The following is a 21,176-nucleotide window of genomic DNA, read 5'->3' as shown; positions in this document are numbered from 1 at the left end:
GGACTGCATAGAGAGAGGAATAACTAATAAGAAAAAGGAGGTGATAATGCCCTTGCACAGGTCCTTAGTGAGGCCTCACCTGGGTACTGTTTTCGGTTCTGGGGTCTGTATCTCAAAAAGTATAGAAACAGGATAGAGGCAGTCCAGAGAAGGGCGACCAAAATGGTATGGACTTATGAGGAGAGGGTGAAGGATCTAAATATATTTACCCTGGAAGAGGTGCAGGGGAGATATGATACACATCTTCAAACACCCAAAAGGTTTTAATGATGCATGAACTTTGAACCTTTTCCACTGGAATGGAATCAATAGAATTAGGAATCACAAAATGAAATCCCAGGGGGGACAACTTAGAACCAACATCAGGAAATGTTTCTTCATGGAAAGGGTGGTGGATGCCTAGAATGCCCTTCTGGAAGAAGTGATGAATACAAAAGCAGTCAAAGAATTCAAACAGGCAAGGGATAAACACTGTAGATCCCTAAAGGTTAGAGGACAGAAATGACGAAAAGAGTGCATGGGGGTAACTTGCTGATGTGGTGGTTACTACCCTTAAACAATAAGCCTTGATACTTTTGATGCAACTCCAACATTGCTCTCTGCTTAGATGGCAGGGGGAAAAGGCAAAACTGGATTCAGACAACATCCGAGGGCCCCGACTTTTACGGTCTGGAGTATTGATAAGCATGGGTGTAACCTGCAAGGAGTGGCAGTTACTAATCTTAACAGAAAGCATGGGGATTACTACCCTTAACCAATAAGTCTTGATGCTTTTGACTCAACTGCAATGTTGCTCTCCGCTTCAATGGTGAGGGCAGGGAGGAGAATTGGATTCAGACAACAACCATCACAGGCCTTGACTTTTACGGTCTGGGGTACTGATAAGTAGACATAAGGGGAAAAAGCACACGACTGCTTCTATAGCCAAGTCCATAAACAAAGCACATTCAAGTGGCACTGTCTGAATTATCAAGAAGGCTCATCGCCTAGTAAAAATGTAGTTGGCAGTAATTTTTTTTATGGGTTATCATAAGGCTTGGGGATTACTGCACGCTGCGGCAGTCACTACCCTTAACAGTAACATGGGTGTAACCTGCATGGAGTGGCAGTTACTACCATAAGAAGCTTGCTGTAGGATGGACCATTTGGTCCATTTCTGCCATCATTTCTGTTACCAGATATATATATATTTGTATGAGTGCTGAGAGACAGTACAAAAAATATCCCAAGCTCAGATAAGAGACCGCAACACAGCTGAGTCATAGTTAATGATTCTGGTAGCAAAAATTATTCTGCAATTTTTTTTTTTTTTTTTGAAGGGGTGAAACAAGATAAGCATTCTACCCTTTAGTTAATTTATAAACAACTGGGCAACAGTCCTGGATACCATCTTGGACCCTGTTCTGTCTGCTAAACTCCACTCTAGATGTCGCCACGGTCAACACTGTTTCTGGGAATGTCTCTAGGGCTGACCTTAGCCCTGGTGCCAACCTGCGCGAGCGTGGTGAATGAAGCTCTCTGCAGCCAGGGGGGTGGGAGACACGGATCCCCAGAGCTCTGTGCCGACTGCACAGCCCTAGGACCGGTCTTGAATGTCTCTGCCTTTGGCTGGACAAGTGAGCGGCAGCGCTGCCAACCAGAGCACAGCCGGGTGCGTCAAAATAAAGAACCATCAAATCAAAGGTACCAATGACACAGTAACTTCGGTTTGTCCTTTTTAAAGCAATACTTCACTTTATTATTTTCATTCATAATTCTTCAGTGTTTCAAATTTTTTTTTATAATGTGCCCCAGCAATTAAACACAACTTTTTCCCTGTGTCTTATTTAAAGTCTAATTGTAAAAACAAATCTAACGTATTCCTCCTGAAAAAGTAAAGCCAGTGAGAACGCCATGAGAAAAGTCAGGCTGGGGTGGGTGTTTCTCTCTTTATTTCCCCAGTGCCATCGCTGGCTAGGAGAGTTGGAAGGAAGCCTCCTTTGGGACTATCCTTCAGGCGAGTCAGCTATCTTCCCTCTCACCCCAACCCAAAGGTGTCCCCCTCCATGGTGTGCCTCGTGTGCTCAACACTGCAGCCTGAGCCACACGAGCAGCCCAGGAATTGTGCTTTCTAGTACATTTTACTTCTCAGAGCCCCTGAAAAAAAAAAAGCACTGAAAATGTCTCCCATAATTAGGGCTTGTGGCTTTTTCAAGATCCACTTGAAAAGTTTGGGCCCTAATAGGATCTCCAAGCTGCCGGCAGTGCCCACGTTCAGCTTCTGTTGGGTATCCACAACGGTACAGCTGTTTTCTGCAGTTTTTGGATCCCTCGTGCAGCCGCAGCTGCTAGCAAGTCCACACTGCCAGCAGCTTGGAGCGTTCAACTGACTCTTAAACTTGGAAAAAAAAAATCCTGCCCTGAAAATGCAACTCCCCACCTCTAAAGCACCAGGACTGAGGTCCTTCAGACTGACCAGTGAAAGCAGAAGCAGGAACGAGGAGTTACAAAAATAGTGTGTGTGTATGGTGGAGGGGCTCGAGGAAAATTTTAGCGCCTGAAAAAAGTGCTTTCATTGCTTATTGAAATTTATTGGAGTATACCATTTCATTTTTTAGGTCGAAAAAGCCAAAAATGGGGTCTTTTTTATTAATATAAAATGAGGAGCAGTTTGTGGTTTTGCAATACATATCTAGAGTTTATTAGCCACTTCTAGCTCATTAAGACCCACTGGTTCAAGGTCAGCAATTGGCTCCATTTTTCTCAGGACAGGTTGATCCAGGCCTGGTTTTACCTAGCTGCAGGTCTCTTTTTCTTAGGGGAAAACTCAGGACTGGGTTGGTCTGTCCTGAGAAAATGCAGCCAGTAATCCCAAGAGGAATGCAAAGCTGAACAGTTATATCTGTTCCTAAATGCTTTGAGCATGTGATAGTAGCTGGAATAGGCTTCCATGTTATCGGTTTCTTGTTGGGGTTCTGTTTGCCTTGATTTGCATTTTTAAAAAGATGATTTGGGGCATTTTCTATAATCTTTCATGACTGTCTGCTCTAGGCTGCTGGAGGCAATTAACTTTCTCTGGACTACAATATCCCTTTCTTATGAACTTGTGACTTTCCTGATCATTCATAGCATGAATGATCAAATGTGCTTTTACTTGCTTTTCCCTTTTTGGAAATTTCTATAAAGATACCTCAAACATAGCATTTGAAAATAATTTTATTCTTTTCATTCTCATGTTTTTAGCTATATATTCAGGATTTCATCCTCATTTCTGTGTTTTTGATATCTTAACTTGGCCACGAGCTTGCCCTTCATGTTGTTCCAGCAAAATCTCATCTCTGTGGCCTACCTTTTGCACAGGAATGCTGAGCTCTTTTGACTTGGGATGTTAGTTTTAAGAGCTTTGTGCATTGTGGGTTACAACATAGTTTCATAGGCAGAGCCACGCCTTTGGAAGAAGAGAATAAGGATAGTGAGTAAAGTCAGCACGATGGTAAGGAAGAGCATGGCAATAGTGATGGCCCAAGTGCTTGACTCATAACCTTTCACGGTGGCTGGCATCTCCGAGGGGATCATGTTAGTCAGGTTCAGCATGTAACCCAGTGACCATCCAATGTCTTGGTTACCAACCTGTGGAACAACAAAAAAATGAGAAAGGTGGACAGCTGTATTGATGATTCTATATATGCCACCACATCTGAGGGTCACTAAATGGAACCGGGCCTTCCAGAACTGGCTGAGCCAGTCCTGGCTTGCCCCATTGCATATATGGACGTACAGATCTAAGGCAGCAGGTCTACAACTCCATTACCTACAAAAGGATAGCAATTTAAAATCCAGGTTAGTTCAGCCTGTTCCCAGTGACTACAATATGCCACAATACTACTGTTTTCCAACTGGGGATCTCTGGATCTGAATCTTCAATATTCTGGCTCTAACCAAAGAGCAGCTCCTCTCCATCAGTGGATCTCAGCCCGGTCCTCAGGGATTGACTGACCAATCTAGTTTTCAGGACACACCTAATGAATATGCATTATATATATATATTTACATGTATTGCCGCCAATGTATGCAAATATATCTCATGCATATTCATTATGAATATCGGCCAGGTGGTGCCCGAGGACTGGGTTGAGATCCACTGCTCCGGGTGAACTTGTATGAGAACCCCATTCAGCACAGCAGAGTCCTTCATTTGCCTGCCCTTATCACCCCACCCTGCCACAAATATGCAGGGTGGGGCAAGAAGTCCAGGGTGAATGATCAGTCCAGGTGCAATACTTTTACTTACAGAGCAGAAGAGAGGGATTTAGAACCAACATTTCTCACATATCTTTATTAGGATTTGTTATCGCCTTTAAACAAGGCGATGTACAAAATAAAATAATCATAAATAAACAAATATGCAATAAGTCATTATTTACCTTATCAGTGAAATGGATGTTGCCCCAAGTTTCATTGTCAAATTTGTAACCTTCAACCAGAAGTGTTAAGATGTAGATGCTGGCTGCACAGAAATCTCGCAGGATTTTCTCAGGCATCTTAGGAAAATTAGCCTTTAGCTAGAATCAAGAATGGGAAAGTGTCAGATCTTGTGTTTCTAGTACCAAGATACTCTAAATAGGCTACAGGAAAAGGAAAAGCAAGGATTATTTACATTGTCATGAGCAGACTTTTCCTGATGTACTTCTGACTGAGATTAAAGTCAGAGAGGAAATAGAAATATTTAAAGTGGGAGGCCGGGTACTTAGCTGCAGATTTCTACTTCATTATCATTTTGAAGTTATTAAAAAGTTTATGAAGAAGTTTGATTGGCTAGATTTGCACTGTTCACCAAGTCATCCAATCTAGAAAGCAAGTCATGACCGTTCAGTAACCCATGTGAAATGATTTGGTGGTCTTAGTCCCATTCCCACTGGGCAAAGCGGCCCTTACACTAAAACTACAATCACATTTTAATGACTTCCTATATTACTGGTCTCAAATTAGAGATTAAAAGGTTGATATATAAAAAAAAAAAAAAAAAAAAAAAGCAGGCGCACTTAAATTCATGTCCCTAACTTAGACACCTATTTTCAGCCAAAGTTAAGATCCTAAATTTTCAGCCTAGATTTAGGGACCTTAGTTAGATGCCTTATAATGAAATTCAGTGTTAAGCACCTTTTCCCTGACCAAATTCTATCCCTCTAGCCACCTGCTGTTTAGACTGCTAAATATAGTGGCCTAGAGAAACAAGGAGCCTAAATTTAAACAATCAGCCCTAGTAAATCTTCAAAAGGGCCAATTTAGAGGTCTAATTCCCAAATCAGCCCTAGTAAGTCTTCAAAAGGGCCAATTTAGAGGTCTAATTCCCAAAGTTAGACAACCAAATCCTTTGAAAATTGACATTTAAGATTTTAAAGAGTACGGAAACTGGATTACGCTCTCACTGTCCAGACTAAGGTTCATGCATAGTGATAGGACATTATGGTAAAGATTTATAATGTAGGGTGAGGAAAGCCCACAGAGGTATCTTCTGTATGGGTAAATGCCATTTTCAGTACTGTCTATGTGTATTCCCTCTGGTGTACAGTAAAGGGTGCATCCTAATTTACAATAGTTACTAATTCCTTTTTGTGACCCATGCCTCCTCTTCCACTACGTAGCACCTTTCATGAGCACTAAAATTAATAGTGGGCTAAGAAGTTTACTACAAGGATGCTGTCAGCCCAAAATTATTTTGTGTGGGGGTGGGGGGTTTGGGGGGATTCCCCAAACCGTATCGTTCGGTTTTATTTAATGTTTATTTCATTTTGGCTCCAAAATGATAACACCCACTCACCCAAAACCCCCCCAAAACAAACAAAACAAGGAGGCCCTGCCTCAAAAAAAAAAAAAAAGTGCTGGGGCTAGGATCACCTTAGTTCCCACTTACCCCATTCTTTGTGGGTCCTGAGCAGTAAAATGGACGGGAGGGAGTTCCATTCTCCTCCTGCCCCTGGGTCTTCCTTCTAAAATGTCTGGTGGGCTCTGAGACCAGTGCCATGGTGATGTCAAAATGGTGCTGGGCTCAGGGCAGCAGAGGCCATACAAGAAAATGATCCTGACTATTTTGAAGTCCATATGGCACCGGTCTCAGGGCCAACCGGTGCCATTTTAAAAGGATGGTCGAGGGGCAGGAGATAAGTGGGCATTCCTCCTGCCTGTTTTATTGCCTAGGACAACACGGACAGGGTAAGTGGGGGCTGTAGTGGTTTCCACCCCTGGCACCTTTCCAGGAAAGGGGGGGGGGGGTCAGAGGGGCCCCCAGCAACATTTTGGGGGGGGATTGGTGAGGAGTTAGATAGCCAAGAAAGGTCCTGGGCCACTGTTTTTTGGGATGGATGCAGGGACCTCATCTGTAAAGATTTTGAGGCAGACTTAGGGAAGCTGCGGGCAGGTCTCAGGAAGTCATGGGCAGGCCACAGGGAAGTTGTGAGGAGACATCGAGGCAGGTACCGGGCAGGACAGGCCCAGGGCAGATTTTTTTTTCCTGAGCTTTTTTTTTTTTTCAAAAACAAAATAAAAAGAACACCAGCAAACTTTTTAAATATATATATATATATGGCTCCCCCTTAGCAAATTCATCAGGAGCTATCATAACACAGACTACTCTTAGACAGACGACATACAACTGCTGATCACATTCAACCCAAATCCAGACCTAACATTGCAAACCTCAACACCTGCCTAAAGAAAATCATCAACTTGGCGGTGCCATAGAAACGCCAAAACTAAATCCTCAAAAGACAATAGTGCTATGAATCGGCAAAAAACCCCAAACAACATAAATTGAAAAGTGACCCTAGAAGGAACAGAACTTCTCTTCACCGCCCAAATCTATAGCCTGGGCATCAGTCTAGATTCCAAGCTTACTATGCAAGCCCAAAATCATGCAATGACAAAATCTATCTTCTTCCAGCTTCACCACCTATGCCCTATCTGTGTTCTCCAGTTATTCAAGCATGCATCATCTCTCACTTGCAATACTGTGAGGCCAATATTCAAAGAAACCTTAGCATCTAGATAGTCAGATTCATATGTTAGATGCCTATTTTCAGCCAAAAGTAGGAGCTAAGTTTTCAGCTGAAAATTCACATTTAGGGCCCTAAAACTTAATTTTAGAACTGCCATTCATTTGCCTAGATTTGGCCCATACAGGGTCATTTATCATTTTGCAATAGGGCCTTAACATGGGCCCTAATGCATATTTATTTATTTATTTATTTATTTATTTAAAGCTTTTTTATACCGGCATTCATGATATAATCACATCATGTCGGTTTACAAGTAACAAGGGGAGTGATAAGCTAGAACATAAAACAGGTGGCAAGAAGCAAAAAAGTTACAATAAAACAGGGGAAGCGGGAACTGGGAGAAGGCAAGAGGCCTGAATAGTTTTTAGGAATGAGAACAAAGAACAAGGAGGACAACTATTTACATAATACTGGAATGTGACTTATGATAAATAACATATGATAAATAGCACAATGCAAATGTGTATGCAAATTCCACAGTGGAAGGAGTTTGGGTAGAGTGGAAGGAATTTGGGTAGAGTTAATGGAAACGAGGGCTGTTAGCATCCGATGTGATACAGCAACGCAGGATTTAGCGCAGGAAATAACTACACCTATTTTTCAGTGTAAGCTGCATTGTACAAATCAACTCCTCTTGTTATACTTTTCATCCATTATAATGACTACAAATGTTAGTGATGTCAATATTACTATACATACCTCACAATGTTTCTGATACAACACCCCCCCAAACCCCATCCACCTTTCGAAACCCACCCAGATTCAACGTGCCCCTCTACAATGGTATATATATATATATAGTGTCAGACTCTCTCTGACATCATGTCCTGCCCCCTCCCCATGGTGTATTAATCAGCACGCCCCTTTGATTTAATCACAGGCACTAATTTTGCTATATTTATAGCATTTTGATAAATCTAGGGGTAAGTTAGGTGTCTAGTTCTGAAAATCAATGCAAACTGTTTGTCTTCTTACCCTATCTCTGCCCCTGTAAGCACTCACTTTTTAGGGTCCTAAATTTAGGCACCTAGTTAAATGAAGCACCTAAATTTAGGGACTCAGCACTAGTAAATTTTGATAAGTGCCAATTTAGGAGCCTAAACCCTTTGAAAATTTGTGAACTTACTCTGCATTGGAATCCCAACAAAACTAAACCAACTTCTGCAACTCATCTAAAACGCAGCAAAACATAAACAAATCTACCAGGATCAGTCCAGTCCCAAGATCCCTATATTGGATCCCTACTCTCTATCATTCCAAATTCAAGACACTGGTTCTGGCATATAAGGCTCTCAAGGGCTGAGCCCCATTTTAGTTGCCTTACCCCATACAGTATATACCTTCATGCCCTCTGTGCTCACTGAACAAATGCTCTTATTTGTTCCTTCCCCCAAGGAAATGAGCCTTACCAGTACCAGGAACAAAACCTTCTCAGGATCAGCCCCAACCCTATAGAACACTCTTTCATCCAACATCTGATCAGCCCCTAACTCATAGCATTCAGAAAAATATTAAAAAACAGGCTTTTTGAAACAGCTTTTGGACCCGAAGAATAAAACATCTCAAAATCAAACTTTAAAAACTTTTTTTTTTTAATTCTTTATTTATCAGTTTTTACAAATTTTTACAAAGCAACAAGTTTACCTAATACATTCTGCATAAAATACAAGCAATTTTAACATAAGCAGTAAACTTATTTTCCCACTTTTCAGTGTATAAGGAAATAAACGAAGGATCTCAGGAAAAAGAAAATGGAACAACAATTTGAAGTAATCTTTAAGAAGGATGGGAGGAAAAAACAGCAGTTTTAATCTTTTATCCTTATTCCTGCTATGGTTGTCATGTTAAGCTAGTCTCTTCTTTACATTTATCCACATAGTTTTTCATCTGCACAGGGTCATAAAAGATATAACTCTTCCCTCTGTGTTGCATTAAACATTTACACCTGTCTAGCCTCCTTAGCTAACCCTACAAAGATTTTTCTGCGATTTTGTGTATCCTTCACAATATCTGGATAAATCCAGAGTTTTTGACAATAATACAATTTACTACGATTTTTCAAAAACAATCTTAAAATTAAATCTCTTTCCGCTGGATATACAAAAGGTACCAATAACGTTCCCCTTTGTTCCAACTGCTCTTCAGTAGGAGCTTCTAAATAAGCTGTTAGACCTGTTTCCAGATTTAAATTAGAAACCCCTATTCTAGAATCGTTCCCATTTTTTAGTAAAGGAACAAAATAAATTCTTGCTATCAATGGCATAGCATCAATAGACATCATTAATATATCTTTTAAATATTTTTTAAATTGTTCCTTAGGGGAAATCAATTTAATACTTGGAAAATTGAGGACTCTTAAATTTAAGTACCGCATTTTATTTTCCATGTTTTCTAACCTCCTCCTTAACATAGAATCTGACTGAATCAAGGTAGTCTGTACTTCTTGTACTGTAGTTATCTTATTAGTAACTTCTTTCATTTGTATATCATAATTATTTACCTTTGGGTCTATAAGTTGTACCATATTTTGTATATTATTCATTGAGCTAGCTAACGAGGAAATAGATTTTGCTAAAGTTATTATTGCTTGCCAAATTGAATCCAAGGTTATAACATTAGGTTTTTCCATTTTGGGTAATATTACACTAGCTTTCACCCCCCCCCCCCCCCCCCCTGTGCGGCAGGCTTTCGAAATCAATTGCATTTCGCCTGCCGGCTCCTCCCCCCTCGCAACATCGTTACTTGCATCTTCAATAGCATGCAAAGAATCCCCGGTACTCTCACCAAGTCTTCCCTCTGCCTCCAGGGCTCCCTGGTCACTTGGCCGGTTCTCCTGGATGAGGTCTAGGTGATTCCCCTGGTTTGGAGGTGGAGGAATAGCAGGAGCACCTGGGCTGAGAGATGTTTGATTGTCCAAGATGGACAGGTTTTGTTCCTTCCCTTGTCCCTCAGCAGACTCTTCTCCAGGTGTAGAAGCTGCTGCTGGGGAGAAGAAACCCTCAATTTTCAGCTGGGAAGGGGTGCCTGGGGTAGAGGCAGTGGGTTCTTGCCTCAGACAACCCTTCCTTTTAGTGTGGGGCATATTGGACTTCAGATAAGTTGAGGGCTTACCTCCTCGAATCCTCCTACAAGACACCTTCGAACCTTCATGGAGGAGTTAAGAAAGTATAAAGTCCAGAGCAAGTCTAGAGCAAAGTCAGAGCTAAGCGCGCGCGCGGCTTAGGCGACGCGATGCGCCGCAGTAGGTCCTAGCTTTAACGTCACACGAAAGGGCGTGGCAGACAATGCCATCGGGGCGAGGAAACTTGCAAGCCTTACCCCCAGTTGGCTGGTCTTTGGCCTCTCCTAACTTCTTTCACTCCTTGGAGACTCAGGGAAACAGTTCGAGCTTTCAAGGACCCACCGGTCCTGACTTCACACGGGAGGGCGTGGCCGGCAATGCCGTCGGGGCAAGGAAACTTGCAAGCCTTACCCCCGGTATGCCTGGCTGGTCTTTGGCCTCTCCTAACTTCTTTCACTCCTCGGAGACTCAGGGAAACAGTTCGAGCTTTCAAGGACCCACCGGTCCTGACGTCACACGGGAGGGCGTGGCCGACAACGCCGTCGGGGCGAGGAAACTTGCAAGCCTTACCCCCGGTATGCCTGGCTGGTCTTTGGCCTCTCCTAACTTCTTTCATTCCTCCAAGCTCTAAAAACTTTAATGCCTAAACAACCACAAGCCTGAAATCTGATCCATCACATAAGACACTATTGATTAGCCCCAAAAATAACTGTGCTCTTTCTGAGCTCACAAAAACATAACCCATTTATTATTGTCACAGTTTGGCTGCTATGCCATCCCTCCATGCCAAGATTCTGCCTGCTGCATAACCTTCCTTCCACCAGGGATCCTCAGCAAGCCTCGCTCAGAGCTCTGCCAGTTACCTTCTCACTGGTGACACCACGCCCCAGCTTCAGCACTACTTAACCTAGCCTGTTCAGTCCCTCACTGATTCTTCATTCAGTCACCTTGGTTCTCTGACCTGGCCACTCTTTCCTTGCTATTCTGCCTTGCCTTGTGGCCTACTCAGGCCTCCTGCCTTGCCTTGTGGCCTACCCAGACCTGCTGCCTTGCTTTGTGGTCTATCTTGGCCTCTTATCTTGCTCTGTGGCCTCTCACCTTGTTTTGGGCTCCTCCAGGCCTTCTGGCCTTGCTCTGCAGCCTCTCATGCCTCCCAGCCATGCTCTGTGCCCTCCGGAGCTTTCCTCTTTTACCTTGCGGCCTCAGGATTTACTAGGATTACCTTGCCAGCCTTGTGCCCTGTTGGACTTTCTCATTTCCTGTTGCCTGTCTAGTCCTGATTTTATCTGGTATTGTCCTTGTCCGGTCCCTGTCTAGTCTGTCCTTGTCCGGTCTCTGTCTAGATCTGTCCTTGCCTGCATTCTGCATCCAGTCCCAACCTGTGCTCTGTACCCAGCCCTGCCTCATCCGGCCAGCCTCGCCATGCTACCCTGATGTTACATAGAAAACAAGTCCTACTAACCCCCAGAACCCAAGAGCTCAACCTGCAGGGGAGGGGGTTGGTTAGGAGAAGACCTTCTCCAGTCCTGACATGCAGCCCTGTACAGCTTCTGTGGGGGTGGCAGTCCTTGATAAGTATTTTCAGTTAGGTCTCTGCGGGGGCAATATTTAGCTGCTGAGCGGCTCGACTAGTTAGCCAGATAAACTTATGCTACATAAGTTAACTTTAGGACAGGTCAGCGGCACAATCAGAGTTAGCCGCATAAGTTAACCAGTGTATATCTGCAGAGCGAAAGACAGCTCTAGCAGACATAATGTGTATGCACAGAACTGCAGCTGTGGTGCTCATGATCCATATCAAAAAAAGAAACATTCCCAGTGGGGAGATCTGATAAACACACAAAAGGGACTCATAACAAAAGAGACTCATAATGGAAACCACTGGCCCCATGGTAAGACAAACTCAGACAGAAGGGAGATAATCTGTGGGAACAGGAAAAGATACTAATGTTGGGGGCAACAATAATGGACTAGACTAAGATGAAAAGAAACAGATCCAACTGCCATGATGCTGAGATAAGAGGAAGCTGGGAAACAAAGAAAGACATTTTCTATATCAGCAGCTAACATGCAAGCAGAAAACTGAAAGAGCTCCAACAGTGACTATCAGGTCATTTGTCTCTCCTTCCTGATATTGTTTCTTATTTTGCATACCAATAAATGTTTCTAATCTGAGTACTGAGTCTGTTTATCTGTAAACATGTGGATAAGCACTGTAAGAAGCCTTCACCGGCTATAATTTAGCCAGATAAGTCTTTAAATAGGCAGTTTTTGCCATTTAGATGGATAACTTTTAGAAGTTTGGGAGAAGGACCATGTGAGTCAGAATATGGAAGTTTATAATCTGTATCCCTGTTAGAGGTAAAACATTTGGTTGCTTAGATTAAGCCATCCTACTTTTAGATAGATCTTTGTCCTTCATGGTTGATTCGGGATTTCCCCGAGAAAGCGTTTCGTTGGCTTCAATCTTTAGTTAATGGATGTTTGGAAAAGGGGATAATTCCTTCTGTCTGCAAAACTGTGGTGGTTACCCCACTCCTGAAGAAGAAGGGGATGGATCCTTTTCTTCATTTAATTTTGGAAATGCAAATATTTTTAAATGAATATTTGATAACTAATGTAAACTGATGTGATATGTTCTCATGAAACTTCGGTATATAAAATTAAATAATAATAACAACAACAAGCCTTCCAAGAGTTTTAACTAAGGATTATATACCCCCTTTAATATAAATATTTAGTCAATTATATTATCTCTGCTCTTACTGTTCTTCTTTAACTGTTTAAATTTTAGGTTTAATTATTTTATTATTTTATTTGTTTTATTAGTTTATTATGAAACTTTGTATTTTCTTTTCTTCATTTAATTTTGGAAATGCAAATATTTTTAAATGAATATTTGATAACTAATGTAAACCAAAATGATATGTTCTCATGAAACTTCGGTATATAAAATTAAATAATAATAATGTAGTAATTATAGGTTAGTGTCAAATTTGCCATTTGTTTCCAAAATTGTAGAGAAAACACTTAGGGATAGATTTTAAAAGGTAAGCTACCTGGCGCATGCACATGGACACTTGATTTTATAACATGTGCGTGCCGATGCGCATGTCATAAAATCGGGAGTCATCGCACTCAAGGGGGTGCACATTAGTGCAACTTGCACGCCCCAACGCCCGCAGCCTTCCCCCGTTCCCAACCCCCCCTAATCTAACCTTCCTACCCCTTCTCCTAACCTTCCTGTCCCCTAAGCCCTTTCCTAACCCACCCCCCCTTCCCGACCTTTATCTTACCTTTTGCACCTGCCTCTGGGTAGGCGCAGGTTGCATGTGCCAAGAGCCTGCCAGCACGTGATCCCCCAGCACAACAGCAAATGGCCGCTGTGCCGGGAGTCTCTGACCCCACCCCACCCCCGGACTGCCCCGCCCCTTTCCCGCCTCCCCAGGACATACGTGTGTGGCCAGGCCTTTTTAAAATAGGTCCAGCACATGTTAGCCCTCCGAATTTACGCATGTAGAGCTTTTAAAATCCGAGCCTTAGTAAACAGATTTCAGATTTTTTAGAATCTACAGAAATTCTGGACCCAGCACAGTCTGGGTTCAGACGTGGATGCAATCCAGAATCGTTGTTAGTATCCTTGATGATGATATCTTGCCTATTATTGATAACGGGGAAAGTGCATTTGTGGTGCTACTGGATTTATCCAGTGCGTTTGATTTGGTTGATCACCACTTATTGTTGAAGAGATGTGAAAGGATTGGATTGAAGGGGATGGTATTGTAGTGGATGGAGATGTTTTTGTCAAATCAGATTGTTTCATTGCAAGGGAAAATTTCTAAACTGTGTGATTTGGTATGTGGAGTCCTTCAGGGTTCCTCATTGTCTCCCAATCTTTTTAACATCTTTCTGGGACATTTGGGTAGGCTTATTAATGAGACAGGCTTTACTACATATTTGTATGCAGATGATGTGCAGATCTTAGTGCCTTTGGGTAAAGATTTAGAAATGGGTTATTTGAAATTGATTCAATGCTTGGAATCTGTATCAAATTGGTTAAAAGAGAGTAATCTGGTCTTAAATACTGATAAGAGAGAAATTTTGTATTTGGAGAAGTGCGAGTTGCAAAGGCCTTTAGTTTGGAATGGGGTAATTATTACTATTAAAGAGGAATTTAAATTGCTGAGTGTTATTTTGGCTTCATCTTTGACCATGGAAAAACATATTGCCCAGGTGACTAAGAATATATATTTAAAGGTGAAGATGCTGATACAGATTAGATCTTTTCTAGATAAATCTGTCATAAGATTAGAGGCCTATGCACTCGTTTGATCCCAAATTGATTACTGCAACTCCCTGTGTTTGAGGTTGTTGGGCAAATTGACTTGGAAATTGCAAGTAGTTCAAAATATGGCAGGGCCCACATGGTCACCAGGCAGTATTAGACCATCTCATACAGGACTTTTAGTGAAAAGCCTGCATTGGCTGCAAGTAGGGGTGTGCATTCATTTCCTACGTATTTGTAATCCACAACGTATAGGGCCATATTCGTTGTATTCGTGGGGAAGCGAAACGTATCGCGATTCCCTACAAATACAACAAATCTTCGCCGAATTATTCGGCCGTCTAAAGGAGCCAATTTAAACAAAGCCCCCACCCTCCTGACCCCCACAAGACTTAGCAAAACTCCCTGGTGGTCCAGCGGGGGGGCCTGGGAGCCATCTCCTGCACTCACACCCTCGGCTGCCAGTATTCAAAATGGCGCCAATAGCCTTTGACCTACTATGTCACAGGGGCTACCGGTGCCATTGGTCAGCCCCTGTCACATTGTAGGAGCAATGGATGGCCGGTGCCATCTTGTGCTCCTACCATGTGACATGGGCTGACCAATGGCACCGGTAGCCCCTGTGACATAGTACGGGAAAAGGCTATCGGTGCCATTTTGATTACTGGCAGCCGACGGCCAGAGTGCAGAAGATCGCTTCCGGACCCCCGCTGGACCACCAGGGACTTTTGGCAAGTCTTGGGGGACCCTCCTGACCCCCACAAAACTTGCCAAAAGTCCAGCGAGGGTCCGGGAGCGACCTCCTGCACTCGGGCCGTCGGCTGCCAGTATTCAAAATGCCGCCGATAGCCTTTGCCCTCACTATGTCACAGGGGCTGACTGTCGGCCCCTGCGATATAGTGAGGGCAAAGGCTATCGGCAATGGATGGCCGGTGCCATCTTGTGCTCCTACCATGTGACAGGGGCTGACCAATGGCACCGGTAGCCCCTGTGACATAGAAGGTCAAAGGCTATCGGCGCCATTTTGAATACCGGCAGCCGAGGGTGTGAGTGCAGGAGATGGCTCCCGGTCCCCCACTGGACCACCAGGGAGTTTTGCTAAGTCTTGGGGGGGGGGGGGGGGGGTCAGGAGGGTGTGGGGTTATACTTAATTCAATTTTAGCCAGGAAACGAATACGAATTAACGCATGTACGTATCGGGGGCCTCCCTTGCCGAATGCAACGTATCTGCCCCACGACGAATACGAATCCCAAATGCAATGCATGGCGTCCCTCTGCACATCCCTAGCTGCAAGTGACAGCATGTGGCAAATTAAAAAATGTGCTTTTTGGCATTTAAATCTCTACATGGCTTAGGCTCCCATGAATTGCAAGGTCAAATGAAATGGGCAGAATCTGGCCGGAATTTCAAAAGAAGGCTGTTATAGATTCCAGTGGCTAAACCTTTTTGCCATGTGCAGCTTTAAAACTGGGCTTTTTCCTCCACATTGCCAGCTTTGTGGAATGATTTGCCACAAAAAATAAGGGAAGAAAAAGATCTCGAATTTTTGCAAGCAGATAAAGGCCTGGTTGATGATAGAGATGGAAGAAAGTTGATATGCTATGAAGGTGGACAGTACTGCGTTTGGATTTTATATTTTATTTTTGTTTTATTGTATGAGATTTGATAAAATTGTCATGTGATTAAATTGTATGTCTCTTACAGAGATTATATCTGTTAAGCGATTAACAAATGATTTTAAATTAATAAACTTCTCAGTTATCCATCTAAATGGCTTTTGAATATCAACCTTTGTATGTATATATTACTAATATATATTTACTAAATTTAGATATTCCATGACTCCTTATATACAAAATAACCTCTATCATAACTGCAATGGGACACCATGAATATAACTCACATTCAGTACCGGAATTGCCCTATTAGTATCAGCTCTATGTAATACCCTTCCTGTCTCCTTCAAACAGTAATATTCCATTTATACTACTATTGATACTAGATCCTCACTGTAATATACCTGTGATATGCACTTTGTAACCCATCCTATTGCATTTTTTGTAACAAACTAGAACCACCGTCATGCCCTCTCTGCAATCCAGACTGCTGTGACATTGTAACAGGCTTTGATCTCTCCATTTGGAATAGCATGATGTAAATGATGATGCTGATGATGAGGATGATCACTATGACAGAATCACTTGTTTAGAAACCCACAAGTTGAGTCACTTTCATAAATCATTCCAACTGTCTCCTTCCATTCACTTAATTCCACTGGGAAAGGACCATCAATTTATGATTATTGCTGGGACTTGTTACCCCCACTTAATGCCAAAAAGACAGAACTCTTTGTTGAGGATTTTTTTTTTTTTTTTTTAAAGATTAGAGCCGTGAAATTTCGAGACTGCCTAACTAGTTTTGGGCTTGTTGTTCTGCAGCTTTGTTTTTACCTTATTCCAGTCCATAGTGCAGAACTGCTGGATAGTGTCAGTTGTAGCATTCAGAGACTGTCCACTGGTCAGGTTCAGGAAATGGAAGACGTTGTGAAATGCAGAAAATGCCTGGAAGAAAGACCCAAGTTTATAAGCTGCTTGTTACTCTCTTATTCATTTAGTCACTTGGCATGCACTGCAGTGTGGTATTGTACACTAACTGCAAAAACCACATCCTCTGGCAATGAATTCCAGAGCTTAACTATGCGCTGAGTGAAAAAGATTTTTCTTCGATTTGTTTTAAATGAGCTACTTGCTAACTTCATGGAATGCCCCCGGACTTTCTATTGTCTGAGAGAGTTAATAACCGATTTACATTAACTTGTTCAAGTCCTTTCATGATTTTGTATACTTCTATCATATCCCCCTCAGTTGTCTCTTCTCCAAAATGAACAGCCCTAACTTCTTTAGCCTTTCCTCATAGGGCATCCGTTCCATGCCCCATATCATTTTGGTCACCCTTCTCTGCACTATCTCCAGTGCAGCTATATCCTATTTGAGATGCAGTGACCAGAATTGTACACAGTATTCAAGGAGCGGTCTCACCATGGAGCGATACAGAGGCATTATGACATCCTCTGTTTTATTTTCCAATCCCTTAGAATAATTCCTAACATTCTGTTTGCTTTTTTGATCGCCACAGCACACTGAGCTGATGATTTCAGTGTATTATCCACTATGATGCCTAGATCTCTTTCCTGGGCAGTAACTCCTAAGATAGATGTACCTGACAGCAGATCTAAAATAAAAGAAATATAGCTGGTTAAGTGCCAATACTGTGTTTTAACAAAGGCAATGATGCAGGTCTCCCTGCCAAATCCTCCTCCCACCCCAGTGAAATACTCATTGCCCCGATCAGGTGAGCCTCCCTTCCCAAAGCAAGAAAAAAGGTAGTGGATCTATACACCTGAAAATCCATCCTTCCTCCCTGAAATCTAGAAATTGGAAAGACAAGTCTATCCTGGCAAGCCTGACTTCCTTCTTCCCTTCCACCCTCTTTCCCCTCTGATCAATCTGCTCCATACTCTCTTATCCTGTGCAGAAGCTTCCATATTTGTATTTATTTATATTTTTTTGCAGTGCTTCAAAGTGGATTACATTCAGATACTGTAATTATTTCCCTATCCCCAGAGGGCTTACAATCTAAGTTTGTACCTGAGGCAATGGAGGGTAAGGTGAGTTACCCAAAGTCACAAGGAGCGACAGCAGGACTCAAATTCTGGTCTCTTGGCTCATAGCCCCACTGCTTTAACCACTAGGCTACTCCTCCACCCATACCTCTAAATGCCCAGCTCCCAGCATGTTTGACGTTGCTTTGACAATAATGCTGATCATGTATAAGGTGAGGGCTCCCTGGCTTCTATGTAGCATTTTTGTTACTTCCTTATACACATTTTAGCATTTTGTGCACCAAAAATGAGAGATTTCTCAGTTATTTAGTAAAGCCAGGGAATAACTTTGCCAGAAATATTTCTAAGATTTGAATTTTGGTGAATCAAATCCTAAGTAAATATAAGACAGCTCCCAAGATTTAGGACAGAGGAACATAATGTGGCTGCTCTGCCAGCTGGCCCCTGCATGCTCATCTCCTTCCTAGCCTCATCTGATGATACTGGTTCTCAGCTCAGAAAAGAAGAGAACCTGCAGGCCGTCATGTAATTGGGTTGGTTCAGCAGGCTACAGGTTTACAAAGAATCAATCAGGTTCAGTTTAGCAGCTCAAGTGAGGCCACGTTTTGTACATCAGGTCAAGAAGTAGTACCCACAAAACTGAACCTGCATACATCTAGTAGCTTTATGCAAATTGTAAGTAGTAGTTTACACTTATATCAAGTTATGTTCTAGTTTAAACAGACTTTATATTATGACTACAACTAATAATGCTGTGGCCAACATTTTCTATGACTTGCTCAGTGTTTGGTACCTCTGCATGAGGCTAGCATGAGCTATTGGCAGAAGAGTTCTGGGAAGATTAGGATGTCAGAGGTCAGCCAGGCTGCAAGTGCATGTTATAACATTTTACATTTACTGATACTTGTAGGAAATCATTAGAGTGTTAGAATAATTCTAAATAAGTGGAAGAACATTATGATTAATGGCATATTAGAATCACACAGTGATTCATACATTTTGTGACTTGGTTCATCATGACATAAACAAAGCTGACTATGCAACCTTTGACATTGAGATATAATATGCCATATGATGAACATGCCGCTTTATCAGACCTGCGTTTGGCCAAATCAGTAGTAGTGAAGGCTGCAGATAAGGGGGGAGCAGTGGTGTTATTGGATGCAGTGGCATAGAAGAGTGAAGTTCTTCAGCAAATTTCCAATAGATCCTTTTATGTCATCTTGTAGGAAGATCCCACATACACACTGAAATTGCGAATTGATGACATTCTGGATTCTGTTCTAACAAAATTACAGATTACAACGAAGTACTGTTTTTTGAAGGTTGATTTCCCAAAGACACTAGTGTTATATATTCTCCCGAAGATCCACAAAACACTTATGAATCCTCCAGGAAGGCCAATTGTTTCATCTCATGGTTCTTTGCTTGAACCTCGGTCTGTTTTTGTGAATAAGTTCTTGCATCCTTATGTTTCTGAGTTACTTTCTTATGTAAGAGATTCAACAGATATTATAAATGCATTGCAAAATTTTATTGGTTCGCTGGCAACCATTGATGTGATGTCATTATACACCAATATACTTCAAAAAGAAGAGTTATCAGTCATTCAACAGACACTGGAAATCATCATTTTCACATCAGAGTGCCGTCCAGATTTATCTGTGAGAAGGCAGCTTTTGCTCTCAATGAAAATTTTTTTGTTATTTAATGAGACCTTTTACAAACAAATCATGGGTGTGGCTATGGGGCTACAATAGCCCAGATGTGGCCAAACTTTAACAGTTTGAACAGCAATGGCTCTCTGCAAGCCCTTTATGATCCCACATTGCTTTATGGAGGAGAAATATTGATATCTAACCAAAAAATGTTGCACCCAAGCAATCTTTATCACACCATCAAAATTGAACTTTTATTTATTTATTGGGTTAGATATTAACATTTATTGCATCACAAGCCTCTTTACTTTGGAGATATATTGATAACATCCTGGTGTTGTGGACGGGAGACCCACAGGAATTTTGTGAATTTATGACATGGCTTAATCAGTGTGATGACAATTTGAAATTAACATACACTTACAATAAGTTTAGTGTTGCTTTTTTGGACATTGTGATTTTGATAGCAGGGAGGATGGTTTCATTTTACTATCTTTAGAAAGCTGACTGATCAAGATATCTTGTTGGATTATTGTAGTTGTCATCCACAAAGTCTCTGTGATAACTTACCAGTAAGCCAATTTTTTTTCAGCTGAGAAGGCTATGCTCATCTTTGACTGTCTACAAAGTGAAAGCAGCTCAAATTAAGTCATATTTCTGGGAACAAGGTTATCCTATGTCTGTGATTCGTAAAGTTTATAAGAGAGCTCATTGGATTAATCGAGGTCATAACATCAGCGACATAATTGTGAGATTGGAAAACACGAGAGAATGAAACAGTCAGAGGGAGAACCTGCTGTGCGAAGACGCTATCCGTGCAGGAAATGTTCGATGTGCCCGCAGTCATTTGATGGAGAAGTGTTACCTTTTGATAAGTTAACTAGGCATTGTTTGTATGCAAGCACATCGTGTGGCTCTCAGGGTGTTGCATCTAACATGTGGTGTACATACCAGTTGGTATACACTGGGAAAACCAAGAGGCAACTTAGAATGAGAATGACTGAACACCATAGATCTATGACACGACAGAGCACCGAAGCTCCAGTTGTGGCTCACTGTACAGCCTCCAACATTCTTTTTCTGATTTTACTTTTGCGGTGTTAGAGAAAGTGGAGCAGAGCCCCCATGGCGGCAATTATGATTGATATCATCTTAATACTGTACAGCCACATGACTTAAACAAGGAGATCGAATAGGCTGATTGATGAACTGATTGAATATTAGTGTTTTGATTGGCTATTCTTTGGTTTTACAGATAGTGAATGGATCCTTGCTCATTGGTTCACCTTTATGTTTGAGAGAGAGGCTTGGATGGTGGTAGAGGTGGAGTTTCTCTCCCTGCAATTTTAAATAGTGATGTTGTTTAGTGGTGGATGTTGAACTAGCCGCCATGTTTTGAAGTTTGCAGCGAAGCTGTTTGGGAGATGTGAGATAAGTACGTACAGCTGTTGTTGATGAAAAATGTATAAACATATATATGTAATTTTTGTCTTTACATGGTGTGTTGTAATTATG

General features: G+C 42.0%; 2 protein-coding genes across 4 annotated transcripts in view; one reads left to right on the top strand and one right to left on the bottom strand.

Annotated features, from left to right (window-relative positions):
- The first annotated feature begins 1,414 nt into the window (after positions 1 to 1,414).
- Positions 1,415 to 21,176, top strand: part of ENTPD8 (ectonucleoside triphosphate diphosphohydrolase 8) — a 185,284-nt gene continuing 165,522 nt past the window's right edge. Inside the window, exon 1 of the mRNA XM_029611575.1 lies at positions 1,415 to 1,683. The gene's annotated coding sequence lies outside the window, so the exon portion shown is untranslated. The remainder of the gene's footprint in view (positions 1,684 to 21,176) is intronic.
- The window catches only part of LOC115096644 (ectonucleoside triphosphate diphosphohydrolase 8-like), an 86,503-nt gene continuing 67,443 nt past the window's right edge, over positions 2,117 to 21,176 (bottom strand). For all 3 annotated transcript variants that reach the window (XM_029611573.1, XM_029611571.1, XM_029611572.1), the window contains 3 exons: positions 16,832 to 16,942; positions 4,404 to 4,541; positions 2,117 to 3,609 (listed from right to left, as the gene is read on the bottom strand). In XM_029611573.1, the coding sequence (XP_029467433.1) occupies positions 3,397 to 3,609; positions 4,404 to 4,541; positions 16,832 to 16,942 (462 nt within the window). In that variant the 3' untranslated portion in view covers positions 2,117 to 3,396. The remainder of the gene's footprint in view (positions 3,610 to 4,403; positions 4,542 to 16,831; positions 16,943 to 21,176) is intronic.

The sequence above is a fragment of the Rhinatrema bivittatum genome, chromosome 8 (assembly GCF_901001135.1).
Source record: "Rhinatrema bivittatum chromosome 8, aRhiBiv1.1, whole genome shotgun sequence".
NCBI classification, from domain to species: Eukaryota; Metazoa; Chordata; class Amphibia; order Gymnophiona; family Rhinatrematidae; genus Rhinatrema; species Rhinatrema bivittatum.
Note: the sequence above shows the minus strand (reverse complement) of the source record. Positions and strands in the feature narration are given on the sequence as shown.